The 14,820-nt window shown below is 46.6% G+C and overlaps 1 protein-coding gene across 1 annotated transcript in view; it reads left to right on the top strand.

Annotated features, from left to right (window-relative positions):
• LOC129709750 (dynein axonemal heavy chain 5-like) overlaps positions 1 to 14,820 on the top strand; it is a 310,815-nt gene that overhangs the window by 89,640 nt on the left and 206,355 nt on the right. Inside the window, 3 exon segments of the mRNA XM_055656308.1 lie at positions 5,037 to 5,199; positions 8,090 to 8,201; positions 14,652 to 14,780. Coding sequence (XP_055512283.1) covers positions 5,037 to 5,199; positions 8,090 to 8,201; positions 14,652 to 14,780 — 404 coding nt within the window.

Below are 14,820 nucleotides of genomic sequence, written 5' to 3'. Positions count from 1 at the left end.
AAACACAATTTTACCCCACACCCTTGCCACTCATGTGGCCCACAGGCATGAAATCCCTTCCCTTATTTTGAGGGTTGTCTCCACCACACCCTGCCCCCCAATGCCCAGCAGCTGAAGGACCCCAGACTGTCGCCTTCCCCCACAGAACCATGGCGTTGGCGACACCAAGCTTTAGTGTGTCCCTCAGCACTGTGCTGCAACGAGCTGCCAGAGGAGGTAGTTAAGGCTGACAAAAATGCTGGAGAAACTCAGCGGTTGAGGCAGTATCTATGGAGTGAAGGAATAGGTGATGTTTCGGGTCGAGACCCTTTAGAATTGGAGGTCAATGTTCATACCGCTGGCGTGTAAGCTACCCAAGCGAAATAAGAGGTGCTGCTCCTCCAATTTGTGGTGGGACTCACTCTGGCCATGGAGGAGGCCCAGGACAGAAAGGTCGGATTCAGAATGGGAGGGGGAGTTGAAGTGCTGAGCCACCGGGAGATCAGGTTGGTTAATGTGATCTGTGCGGAGGTGTTGGGAGAAGCGATTGCCAGGCCTGTTCTTGGTCTCACCGATGTAGAGCAGTTGACACCTAGAGCAGCGGATGCAATAGATGAGGTAGGAGGAGGTGCAGGTGAACCTCTGCCTCACCTGGAAAGACAGCTTGGGTCCTTGGATGGAGCCGAGGGGGGGAGGTAAAGCGTCAAGTGTAGCATTTCCTGTGGTTGCAAGGGAAAGTACCAGGGGAGGGGGTGGTTTGGGTGGGAAGGGACGAATTGACCAAGGAGTTACGGAGGGAGTGGTCTCTGCGGAAAGCAGAAAGGGGAGAAAATGTGGCCAGTGGTGGGATCCCGTTGGAGGTGACGAAAATGCCGGAGAATTATCTGTTGTTTGTGATGGCTGGTAGGGTGGAAGGTGAGGACAAGGGGACTCTGTCCTTGTTACGAGTAACAAATGAGGACTAAAGAATGAGGACATCTCCGATGCCCTGGTTTGGAACACCTTCATCCTGAGTAGACGTAGACTGAGGAATTGGGAGTATGGGATAGAGTCCTTACAGGATGCAGGGTGGGCCGAAGATAGCCATGGGAGTCAGTGTGTTTATAGTAGATGTCGGTCAGTAGTCTGTTACCTGTGATGGAGATAGTGAGGTCCAGAAATGGTAGAGAGGTATCGGAAATGGTCCAGGTGAATTTGAGTGCTGGATGGAAGTTAGTGGTGAAATGGATGAAGTCCGTGAGTTCTGCATGGGTACAGGAGGTAGAACCAATGCAGTCGTCTATGTAGCGGAGGTTGAGTTTGGGGATAGGGCCACGGTACGCTTTAAACAAGGATTGTTCGACATGCCCTACAAAGAGGCAGGCATAGCTGGGGTCCATGCGCGTGCCCATAGCTATGCCTTGGATTTGTAGGAAATAGGAGGAGTCAAAGGAAAAATTGTTGTGCATCTGCAGTTCTTTCTTAAACAGGTAGTTAAGGTTGATACCTTAAGAACATTTAAAATACACTTGGAAAGGCACACACATAGGAGAGGTTGAGAGGGATGTGGGCCAAATGCAGGCAAAATGGGACTTGCTTAGATGGAGCAACCTGGTCAGCATGGCCAAATTGAGCCCCAGGAGCTGGTTCCATGCTGTATGACTTTCTAACCCTAAAGGCCTTGCTAAAGTCCATCTTAGCAATATCGTTATCAACCCATTTGCAGATCTCTTAAAATAACTCCAATAGATTTGTTAGAAATGATTTTGGATGCACAAAGTAATGCTGACTGTTCCGAATCGGTCTGGGCCAATCTAAATACTGGTGGATTTTGTCACCAGAATCTCCTCCAACAACTGATACCTGCCTCACTGTCCTGTAGTTCCCTGGCTTGTCTTTGCTGCCCTTCTTAAATAATGGCACAACATTAACCAACCTCCAGTCTTCCAAAACTTCACCTATGTCTAAAGATGAAACCTCTGCAAGGGCTTCCAGTGTGAAGGTGGAAACTGTACCTAGTCCTTAATGGATAATTTGTGATTGCATTTATAGAGGTGGATGATGCTTATGCTTTTTAAAGCAAATGTGTGTACATTTTAGATTGGGATACACATAATAATAGATATAGAATAAAAGGTTTTTACTACCCTTGAAAATGATAAATTGCTGGGCTTGAATGAAATGTCTCTCAGTCAATTGAAAAAATGGAGGAAGAAAACTGCAGAGGTTCAGACTGCAGTTTTTCCAAGTCTCCTTTATTATAGGACTGAAGCTAGAGGATTGGAGTAATTCTAACATTGTGCTTTCCTTTAAAATAGAGTGGTAGTCTAATTGCAGGCCTGTTATGTGTGGGGCTTCTGCAGTGGACAAATTACTGAATATTACTGAATCCAATTGTTAAGGATTCGTAGAAAATACACTTAGAAAGACACAGGTTAATTTTGAATAGTCAGCAAGGATTTATTAAGGGAAGGTCTGCTGACCCAAAATATCATCTGCCCATTTCTTACTTAGCTTCCTACAATGTCTGAGGATGTATCTGATCAGGCCCTGGGGACTCATCCACGTTAATGCTTTAAACATTATTGTGATGTCGATTAATGGATAAATATTGATCAGGAGCAGAATAGTCTTTTTGCTCTTATTCACAATTGTACCAGAGTATCTTTTATAAAAACCTGATAATTTACCATCATTATAAAAACTTATTTAAAAGCCATCATCCCTCAAGTCTCTGAAGTGGGTTTTCAACACACAAAGGTACAGAGGATACCGAGCCATTTATTGTCACTATACATGTACAGTGAAACTGAAAGCTGCCTCGTACTAAGTGCATACATACAAGTTTTTGACACCTTATGGGGGGGGGGAATAGGTGCACAAATTCTACGGCGCTACATACATATATACAGATGGCTCCTGTTTGTAAAATGTGGATTTGAATTTATGGTAATTATAATTCTCGGGAAGCAGCTATTCCTGAGATTGTTTGTCCTGGATTTGATGCACCTATAGCGCCTTCCAGAGGGCAGCAGGTCGAACAGTCCAAACGCAGGATGGGAGCTGCCTTTGATGATCTTCTTTGCCCTGCTAAGGCAGCGGGAGGTGTAGATGTCCATCAGGGAGGGGAGAGGGCAACCAATGATCCTCTGCGCTGTCCTAGTTACCCTCTGAAGCCTCTCCCTGTCTGCCTTGGTGCAGCTGCCATACCATGCTGTAATGCAGTATGTCAGCAGGCTCTCGATGGACGAGCGGTAGAAGGTCAGCAGCAGGTTAGAGTCCAGGTTGTGCTTCCTGAGGACCCTCAGGAAGTGCAGCCGCTGCTGAGCTTTCTTGATGACCGCTGTCGTGTTGTCCGTCCAGGAGATGTCAGCAGCGATATGGACGCCGAGAAACCGGAAGGTGTTGACCCTCTCCACACACTCGCCGTTTAATGTGTAGTGGGGGACTAAGTCGGTGCTTGTGCCTCCTGAAGTGACAATGAGCTCTTTGTTTTCCAAACTTCAGTTCTTGTTTTTCTGTTTTTTTTCAGGGTTTCAGACCAGAATTGTCGTCTGTCCTGCGAGCAGGTGGGGTTTTTGTCAACTTCCCCAACTCTGTCCCACCCTAGTTTCGGGTCAGCAAACTTTCCTCCGGTTGTTGTCGACCAAAATTTTGTCGTCAGTTGACGATGCGGTTGGTTGTTGTTGGGCCGGAACCTACAGTCGTAGGTGTAAGAGACAGTATAAGAGGGGGGCTTTAGCACACAGCCCCCTGTGGGGAACCGGTACTCAACCTGCGAGTGGAGGAGAGGTTGGAGGTGCCCAAAGACAGTCTGGGGCCGGTTTTTGGTGAGGAAAATCCTTAAATCAGGCACATGGGGTACAGTGGGGGGGACCCGAGAGGGACCCAGTTTTTTTACCAATGAGGAATGTCCCCCCGGATGCAAAAACACAAAAAAAAATTGTGTTGAAAGGCTGAACTAAAATCCACAAAGAGCAAACCACATGCCCCCCCTTCTTCCCCCCCCCCTGGGGATGGCAGAACAGTTACCATTTACCAATGAGGATGTCCGGGATGATTGTGTTAAAGGCTGAACTTGCTTCATGTGGACGTCTGTTTTTGGCCAGATGGCTCAGCGAATGGAGGTACGGGATGGGTCTTCCAGATCTGTTTTGGTAGCGAATGTCCTTATCTGGTGGTAGATAGTCCTTGATGTGCTGGAGGACCAATCTCTCGAAGCACTTCGTGATTACCGGAGTGAGGGCAACAGGACGGTAGTCATTAAGGCTGGTGATGGGAGACTTCTTCGGCACAGGGACGATTGTGGCTGATTTTAGGCAGGACGGAATAACTGCCTGGGCCAGGGAGAGATTGAAAATTCTGGTGAAGATGGCAGTGAGCTGGTGGGCGCACGCTTTGAGCACCTTACCAGGGACTCCATCTGGGCCGGTAGCCTTCTTGGGGAGCCATAATTGATATTGACACCTTAACGTTACAGATCTTTTAAAAAAGATGTAATTTTAATTTCATTTTCATGACTCTTTTTATTTCTCTTTTATGATACTAGACTTCAAACTTTACTTTAGACTTTATAAATACAGCATGGAAACAGGCCCTTTGGCTCCACTGAATCTGCGCAGGCCAGCAATCATCCCGTACGCTGGCACTATCTTACACTCTAGGGACCATTACAATTGTACCAAAGCCTATGTATGTCTTTGGAATGTGGGGGGAAACTGGAGCACCCGGTGAAAAACCACACAGTCACAGGGAGAATGTACAAACTCAACTTCGTTCAGGCAGCACCTGTGGTCAGGATCGAACCGGTCCTCAGGCGCTCCAAGACAGCAACTCTATCATTGTGCCACTATGCCACCGTACTTTAATCTACTTTAATCATAATTTTACTGTACTTTACTTTACTCTACTGCTACTTTAATCCTAATCTTTATTTCAGTATTTCAGTACTGGGTATAATGACATATCTTTCTATGCTGTATGACTCCATGACTTTAATAATATGTAGAGAAAATACTTTTGAATTATTTGCTTTGGGAATTAAATTTGCACATGTTTTTATTTTTGTTATAAAATAGATTATCCTGATTTACAAAGAATCAAACGTGAGCTCACATTACTTCAGAAATTGTATGGTCTGTATAATTCAGTTATCGATAACGTTAGTGGCTACAATGACATTTTGTGGAGCGATTTGGATGTTGAAAAGATCAACAATGAACTTCTGGATTATCAGAACAAGTATGTAGACCCTAAACAGAATGTATTTAATTTAACAATTGTCCTTGGCATTGTTTAAGTTGAGTCAGAGAATATAGTGTTCAATAATAGGACGGCACGGTGGTGCAGCAGTAGAGTTGTTGCCTTACAGCGCCAGAGACCCGAGTTCGATCCTGACCATGGGTGCTGTCTGTACGGAGTTTGTATGTTCTCTCCGTGACCTGCGTGAGTTTTCTCCAGGTGCTCCGGTTTCCTCCCACACTCCAAAGATGCACAGGTTTGAAGGCTAATTGGCTTGGTATAAATGTAAAATTGTCACTAGTGGGTAGGATACTGTTAGTGTGTGGGGATCACTGGTCGGCGTGGACTCGGTAGGCCAAAGGCCTGTTTCTGCACTGTATCTTTAAACTAAAACTAAACTGGTACATCACATGGGATCCAGGTGAACTAGTCAACTGGATACAAAATTAGCGATGGAAAGAATCAGAGGGTGGTGTGGAGAGTTGTTTTTCATATTGCAGGCCTGTGATGTGGTGTATTACAGAGATCAGTGTTGGTTCCTCATAGGATAAGCTTCTCCCACTGAGAGTAGGGAAGGTTCAAACAAGGGGACATGACTTGAGAATTAAGGGACAGACGTTTAGGGGTAACATGAGGGGGAACTTCTTTACTCAGAGAGTGGTGGCTGTGTGGAATGAGCTTCCAGTGAAGGTGGTGGAGGCAGGTTCGTTTTTATCATTTAAAAATAAATTGGATAGTTATATGGACGGGAAAGGAATGGAGGGTTATGGTCTGAGCGCAGGTATATGGGACTAGGGGAGAATACGTGTTCGGCACGGACTAGAAGGGTCGAGATGGCCTGTTTCCGTGCTGTAATTGTTATATGGTTATATGGTTATATATATTAACAATTTCGATAAGAATGTAGGTGGTACGATTAGTCAGTTTGTGGATGACACCAACATTGGTAGTGTGCTGGACAGTTAAGAAGGTTGGCTAAGTTTACAATAGGATCTAGATCAATTGCGAAAGTAGGTTAAGGAAAGGCAGATGGTATTTAACTCGGACTAGTGTGCAATAATGCATTTTAGGAAGTTATACTGCAGCATGACCTACAATGTAAATAACAAGGTCCTGGGGAGTGTTGTAGGACAGAAAGACTGAGAGGTACAAGTACAAAATTCCTTGAACATGGTTACATGGGTAGGCAGGTAGTGAAGAAGGCATATGGCATGCAGATCTTCATCGACTAAGGTGTAGATTTCAAAAGGTGGAACATCATGTTACAGTTGTCAATATGTTGATGAGACAGCGCTTGGAATATTCTGTACAATTCTGGTTGCCATACTCTTGGAAGAATATTTTAAGATAGAGGGGAGAAAAGATATAGAAGGATGTTGCTGGGATTGGAGTGCTTGAGTTTTAAGGAGAGACTAAATAGGCTGTGATTACCTTTCCTGGAGTGAAAGTGACCTTATAGGAAGTTTATAGAATAATGAGATGCATAAATAAGGTGAATGATCACAGTCTTTTTTCCAGGGAAGAGGAGTCTAGTTTTAAGGTGAATGGGAAAGATTTAAAGGGGATCAGAGGGGCAAGTATTTTTAAATAGGAATATGGATATATGGAATGAGCTGCCGAACAAAGTGGTAGGGGCAGATATAGTTACAACATTTAGAAAATATTTAGATGGATTAATTGATAGGAAAGCTGTAGAGGGATATGAACCAAATGCAGAATAATGGGACTAGTTCAGGATTTGGTTGCCATGGATGAGTTATATTGAAGAACTTATTTGCTTTGTTATAAAACATGTTAGTTGAAGGAAAGCATGGAGGATATTTGATAGAGGAGTTTGATTTGGGTAATCAGAGAAAGCTTTACAGAGTCATACAGCACAGCAACAAACTTTTGGCCCAACTTGTCCATGCTGACAGAGATACCCCAGCCAAGTTAGTCCCATATCCCTCTTAACCTTTTCTATCCATGTACCTCTCCAAATGTATTTTAAAATCTTAAAAAAAAACCCTGCATATTTGGTGCTGCGTTAAATCCTCCAACCTTGTACATGAAAAGAAAGTTTACTGATAGATCACCTGTTAATCTTTCAGCCTTGAGAGTTGAAATTAAAATTTGGGAATAGATAAATAATTGGCCAAAAGATAAAACACAATGGGTGTTTGTTAGCAGTGTCCCAGGGATTTACCTTCCAACCACCTGTTTTTAAAAGTATTGAGAAACCCAGTGGAAATGTACAAAATCTAAACATTAGGAGCGACAATAGAATCAAAAGACGTAGCTATTGGCATCTCAGAAATGAATGGGGAGCAATAGTTAGCCTTCAGATCTCAAGCAGCCAATTCTCAGTTTAGGAATTCGGGTATCTTGGAAAATACCAAGGGCATAGGGCCATGGAATTCAGTGGAATACAGCTCAGGGAGATGTACACTTTCCTGTAGGTCACATGGTCCACAAAGGAAAGTAAAAAAGCTTAAGTTGCTCTCTTGTGTTTCCCTTTCCTCGGTTGGATCCCCTGTTACCTAGTCTTGAATTTAAATTGCAAACAAGCTTTGAACTGTTTTAAATAACTTTCCAACAGTAGTTGGCAGGATAAGGAGAGATGGGGTTACCTGCTGAGTAGTGCATATCAGAGATCAGCAGACTGCGGTCAGCCAGTAATAGCCTACCACCCTGGTTTCTGGTAGACACAAAATGCTGTAGTAACTCAGCGGGACAGGCAGCATCTCTGGACAGAAGGAATGGGTGACATTTTGGGTCAAGACCCTTCTTCGGTTTGAAGAAGGGTCTCGACTCGAAATGTCACTCATTCCAAACTCCAAAGAATATCTTCGACTTTTAGAAAGTCAAATTCTATAATATTCATGATTTTAATTAATTTATTTGTGTACAGAATACGGAAACTACCCAAAGCCTTGAAGGAATGGCAAGCTTTCAATGACTTGAAAAAGAAGATTGATGATTTCAGTGAAACTTGTCCGTTGCTTGAAATGATGGCTAACAAAGTGAGTGACTTTTTGATTCATTGAGAAGGAAGTATTTTGGTAAATCACAGCAAGAAATGTAAATCAACTTTTCAGAGAGAAAAACAGGTCCAATTGACAATCTTTATATGTTTGTTTTATTTTGATATTATTAAATACATTTGAATTGAATTGAATTGAATAAATGTTATTAGCCAAGTATGTATACATACAAGGAATTTGCCTTGGTGCTTTGCTCACAAGTAACAACATGATATACAGTAGACTATTAAAAATGAAACATTATAATGTGACGAATGAAATAAAATACCTGAGCAAAAGGAGGCTACAGGCTTTTGGCTGTTGAATAGAGCTACTGCTCGTGGAAAAAAAGCTGTTTTCATGTCTGGCTGTGGCGGCTTTGACAGACTGGAGTCGCCTTCCAGATGGAAGTGCTTCAAAGAGTTTGTGGCTAAGGTGAGAGGGGTCAGAGATGATCTAGGTGAGGACAGACTCTATGATGGCAGTATAAAACTGGACCATCATTGTCTGTGGTAGATTGTGTTTTCTCAGCTGCTGCAGGAAGCATATCCTCTGTTGGACCTTTTTGACTGGAGTCGATGGTGGCCTCCTATTTAAGGTCCGTGGAGATGATTGTTCCAAGGAACTTAAATTAGTGACTGTGGTGTTTTTGATGGAGAGTGGGGGGGGGGGGAGCTCTCCTAAAGTCTACAATCAATTCCACTGTCTTAAGAGCATTGTGCTCCAGGTTGTTGCGATGGCACCAGGACTCCAGCTGTGTCATTTCCTGTCTGTAGGCAGATTCCTCCCCATCCTGGATCTGTCCAATCAGGGTTTTGTCATCCGCAAACTTGAGAAGCTTGACAGAGGAGTCTGTGGAGGTGCAGTCGTTGGTTTAGAGAGAGTAAAGGAGAGGGGAGTGTACGCAGCCTTTCGGTGCTCCTATGCTGAGGGTCAGCGGGTCATATTATGAGGCTTTCTGTCCATCTCTGCATAATTTTTACTCCAATTACTTTCAAGAGCAGGGAGGTTCTACTGCAGTTGTACAGGGTCTTGGTGAGACCACGCCTGGAGTATTGCGTACAGTTTTGGTCTCCTAATCTGAGGAAATACATTCTTGCCAAAGAGGGAGCACAGAGAAGGTTCAGCAGGCTGATTCCTGGGATGTCAGGACTTTCATATGAAGAAAGACTGGATAGACTTGGCTTGTACTCACTAGAATTTAGAAGATTGAGGGCGGATTTTATAGAAACTTACAAAATTCTTAAGGTGGTTGGACAGGCTAGATGCAGGAAGATTTTTCCTGATGTTGGGGAAGTCCAGAACAAGGGGTCACAGTTTAAGTATAAGGGGAAATCTTTTAGGACCGAGATGAGAACAAAGAATTTCACACAAACAGTGGTGAATCTGTGGAATTCTCTGCCACAGACGGTAGTTGAGGCCAGTTCATTGGCTATATTTAAGAGGGAGTTAGATGTGGCCCTTGTGGCTAAAGGGATCAGGGGGTATAGAGAGAAGGCAGGTACAGGATACTGAGTTGGATGATCAGCCATGATCATATTGAATGGCGGTGCAGGCTTGATGGGCCGAATGGCCTACTCCTGCACCTATTTTCTATGTTTCTATGTTTCTATGTAAGAGAGGGCTAGATTTAGCTCAGGGCTGATGGAATCAAGGAATATGGGAAAATGCAGGAACGGGATGCTATTTTTTGGATGATCAGCCATGATCATATTGAATGGCGGTGCAGGCTCGAAGGGCTAAATGGCCTACTCCTGCACCTATTTTCTATGTTTCTATGTTTCTAATAACTCCACATGGTTTAGTTAGCAACCCAATATAGAGGGGGTTGACCTATAGATCCAGGCATAGCAATTCAAAAACTTTAAAAATAATGTGCTGGTCAGTCAGGACCTCTGAAGGATGTGGATAAGTATAATTTTGGGTTAGGACCCTTCTTCAGACTACATTCATAGCCTTGGGTTTTTGAAAGCTGCAGTAACTGAAATCTGTGACATTTCATAAGGTGACCGTGGGTCATGCTCTTGTGCCCAGCTGCTATCTTAGTGGAAGTCAGTGTCAAAGTAATTCTCAAGTTTCTAGCCTCTGATCCATTGCTGATTTCTGTCATATTTATCAGCTTGACGTTCACTGCAGCATTTGAGAGGTCACCACGATCTGTGTTCATGAAAAAAATTACTTGGACGAGCAGGTGATATTTCCAATACCACGGTTTGTTAGCATTGCTGAGTTCCTCATGGTGAACCCATAGGTCCGTAATGAGCTGTTGTCAATATTTATTCAATATTAATTGATGAAATAATAATTGATGAAATAAATTCTACTTCTTAAATATGCAGATCATGAGAGAATATTATAATAGTCGATGCCATGTTTCCTGACAACTCTCATTTACCCTTGGGGAATATGCACTGCCAGACTCTCACGGCAGCAGTCAAGAGTGACCCTCTAGTTCTTTTGCTTGTGACCCCTTTCCTACTCCAGTCACTGCACAATCATACAACTAACTGTTAGCAGGATGGAGCGAGCAGCAGAGAATACTAATCTCCTGAAAATATAACATAATCAGCAGCAAATTTTAGCTGCTCATTTCATCAATCTGTCAATATTTTCTGTTTAAGAAGGAACTGCAGATACTGGAAAATTGAAGGTACACAAAAAAGCTGGAGAAACTCAGTGGGTGCAGCAGCATTTATGGAGCGAAGGAAATAGGCAGCGTTTCGGGCCGAAACCCTTCTTCAGACTGATCGGGGGTGGGGGGCGCGGGGACAAGAAAGGAAAAAGGAGGAGGAGCCCGAAGGCTGGGGGATGGGAGGAGACAGCAGGGGGACTGAGGAAGGGGAGGAGACAGCAAGGACTAACAACATTTTTTAGTCAATATTTTCTGTTCCACCTATTTGTGTCTCTCTTGGTGCCATACATAAATGAGAACTCTTTAAGAACCAACCACATCAAGTAGATTTTTCACAAGCAATCTTAGTTACAGTATATTCTTAAGCCTCTCATAGAAGTCTATCCTTCAGAGGTAGCCCGTTATTTGTGTAGAAAGAGCAGATGCAGGATGGGTAAAGAAACATGTGATGGGGATTAGTAGACATTGTAGTCTATTCTGTGCCAGAGAGGCATCAGTGGAATTGGTTCTCAATGCTGCAACAATGTATACCTTCTCATTTGCACAGTTTCACTCTCTGTCAGTGGCCAAGTCGCAGCCTCATCTTTCATCTGCCTGCCAAAGTTGTCGTGATTTTTCTATACTTACCAAAGCTATGAAATTCAAAAATATTTTAAAATCTATTCAAAGTAAATGAATAATTAAAAAATCCAGAAAAGAATTAAAAATAATAAAATCACTTAAACATGTTTAAAATACTATTTAATGATAAAACTATTCCCACAAACTGACATCTATATTACTAAAAGTCTGTTCTTGACCGGTTTTGGCCATCTGTGCTGCGATTTCCAAGAGAACGCCATCACCTACGGCCGTCATTTTTGGCCACCTTGCTCAGAGCCCCCCTCCGCCATATGTGTGCCGAGGATTTTTCCCGTCGATGAAAAATGACAAGAGATATTAATGATTTTACAAAATTCCCCATTCTCTCTGCTGCCCCTGTTGGCGGCAGGGGGAAGGGACTATAAAACCAGGAAGTGGTGTGCCTCAATCAGTGTCTGCAAGCTGGAGGAAGGCAGAGGGTCACGTTTCTCTGAGCTGTGAATAACACTGAACACATGTCTACTCAAATGTAAATGTTCTTAGTGGTTCTAAAACGCTTGCATAATTGGTTCTGTTTGCAAATGTTTGCAAAAAGTGTTTATTGGTTCTAAAATGTTTGCAAAAAGTGTCTCTTTTGGTTCTACAATGCTTGCAGAATGTGTCTTTTTTCCCCCCCTCTGGTTCTCCTCCTTCCCCCCCCCTCCCTCCCCCCCCCTCTCTTTCCCCCCCCCCCCTTCCCCCTCCCCCCCTCCCCCCCCCCTCTCCTCCCCCCCTCTCTCCCCCCCCCTCCTCTCCCCCTCTCCTCTCCCCCCCCTCTCCCTCTCCTCCTCCCCTCTCTCCCCCGCTTCTCCCCCCCCTCCCCTCTTACCCCTCTCCTCCCCCCCTCCGTCCCCCCCCCCCCTATCCCCCTCTCCTCTCCCCCCTCTCCTCTCCCCCCTCGCTCCCCCCCCCCCCTCCCCCCTCTGCTCTCCTCCCCCCTCCCCCCTCCTCCCCCCCTCTCCTCTCCCCCCCTCTCCCTCCCCCCCCTCTCCTCCTCCCCCCTCTCAAAACCCCCCTCTCCCCCCTCTCCTCGCCCCCCCTCTCCTCTCTCCCCCTCTCCCTCCCCCCTCCCTCGCCCCCTCCTCCTCCCCCCCCCCCCCCTCGCCCCCCTCTCCTCCCCCCTCTCCTCTCCCCCTCTCCTCTCCTCTCTCCTCTCCCCCCTCCTCTCCCCCCCTCTCCCCCCTCCTCTATCCCCCCTCTCCCTCTCCCCCCCCCTCCCCCCCCCCCTTCCCCCTCCCCCCCCCCCCCCCCCCCCCCCCCCCCCCCCCCCCCCCCCCCCCCCCCCCCCCCCCCCCCCCCCCCCCCCCCCTCCTCCCCTCTCCTCCCCCCTCTCCTCCTCCCCCCCCCCCTCATTCCTCTCCCCCCTCTCCTCCTCCCCCCTCTCCTCACCCCCTATTTCCTGTCCTCTCCCTCCTCCCCCCTCTCCTCTCCCCCCTCTCTCTCCCCCCTCTCTCTCTCTTCTCCTCTCCCCCCCCCTCCCCCCCCCCCCTCCTCTCTCCCCTCTCCCCCCCCTCTCCCCTCCCTCCCCCTCTCCCCCATCCCCCTCTCCCCCTCTGCTTCTCTCTCCCCCCTCCTCTCCCTCTCCCCCTCTCCTCCCCCCGATTCCTCCCCCCCCCTCCCTTCCCTCCCCCTCTCCTCCCCCCTCCTCTCCCCCCTCTCCTCCCCCTCCTCCCCCCCTCCTCCCCCCCCTCCCCCCTCTCCTCCCCCCTTCACCCCTCTCCTCCTCTCCCCCTCCTCCCTTCCCCCCCCTCCTTCCCCCCCCTCCCTCCTCTCCCCCCTCTCCCTCCTCTCCCCCCTCTCCTCCCCCCCTCTCCTCCCCCCCTCCCTCCCCCCCCCTCTCCTCCCCCTCTTCTCCTTCCCCCCCTCCCTCCCCCCCTCTCCTCTCTCCCCTTCCCCCTCTCCTCTTCCCCCTCTCTCTCCCTCTCCCCCCCTCTCCTCTTCCCCCCCCTCCCCCCCTCTTCTCCTTCCCCCCCTCTCCTCTTCCCCCCTCCTCTTCCCCCTCTCCTCTTCCCCCTCTCCTCTTCCCCCTCTCCTCTTCCCTTCCTCCCCCCTCTCCTCTTCCCCCCCCCCTCCCTTCCCCCTCCCTCTTCTCCCCCTCTCCTCTCCCCCCTCCCTCTCTCCTCTTCCCCCCTCCTCTCTTCCCCCTCTCCTCCCCCTCTCCTCTTCCCCCTCTCCTCTCCCCTCTCCTCTTCCCTCTCTCTCCCCCTCTCCTCTCCTCCCCCCCCTCTCCTCTTCCCCCTCTCCTCTTCCCCCTCTCCTCCTCCCCCCTCCCCCTCTCCTCTCCCCCTCTCTCTCCTCTCCCCCTGCCCTATCCCCCTAAACCCCCCCTCCCCCTTCCCTCCCCCCTAGGGTGGTTATGGGGTAAAAGGAGATTTTAATAATATTAATATAATATCAATAATTAGCGTGAGTGTGGGGGGGGGGGGATAGTTAGTGTGTGTGACGCTGCGTGCCGCCTCCCCCCCCCCCCCCCCCCCCCCCCCCCCCCCACACAACGCACGTTGGGAGAACAGACCCAACGGGTCTGCACTTGGTCTAGTAATTTTTAAATATGTGATTCCCCATACTTTCTTCCTCACAGCCATAATATCTCCATTCTGATCAGTGGGTGATATTTCTTGTCAGTTCCCCAATATGCTACTGATCCACCATTGTGGTTGTGCAGTGAGAATCCAGTGACAGTGCAGTGAGCAAATGCTGTTAAATCGCAGACGGCCATTGAGCGGATGTCCCAAATTTGCTGATACTCAGAATCAGGCCCATCCTTTCAGATCGATGGATTGACCTTTCATTGAAATTCTAGCATTTTCTGTTTTTCAGATTTGCATCAGCTACAGTGCTTTGCTTTTGTAAACTGTAGCTTTGGCTGGGTGTAGGGCACTGCTGACCCTTAGAAATGCTGGAAATACTCAGTAAAGAAAGTCTGTTACATGACATATTTCCAATAAGCTGCCGCAGCATTTCTGAAGATTCATTTACAGACATGAAGTGACACGCTTCTGATATTTTCATTTACATTTTAGGTTTAGTGAGTATAAATAAACAATACAAATTACTTTTTTTTAACTTTCTTATAGGATTTGTCTCAAAAATAATTTGTTACAATTTGAGAAGCCATGTTTAAGAACAATTGTTCTCCATTGCAGAAATATAAATAAGCCTTTGCTATCATTGTATATTTCTTTATTTTTCAATAGGCAATGATGTCAAGACACTGGGAACGGATTGCACAAGTCACTGGCCATACATTTGATGTTGAATCTGAACAATTTGCTCTCAAAAATTTAACAGAAGCACCGTTATTACAATATAAAGAGGACATTGAGGTAATACATGTATTTTCTCTTCTTTAAAATAATGCTAAGA

The sequence above is a fragment of the Leucoraja erinacea genome, chromosome 2 (assembly GCF_028641065.1).
Source record: "Leucoraja erinacea ecotype New England chromosome 2, Leri_hhj_1, whole genome shotgun sequence".
NCBI classification, from domain to species: Eukaryota; Metazoa; Chordata; class Chondrichthyes; order Rajiformes; family Rajidae; genus Leucoraja; species Leucoraja erinaceus.
The sequence above is the reverse complement of the archived record's forward strand: the minus strand, read 5'-3'. Positions and strand labels throughout refer to the sequence as shown.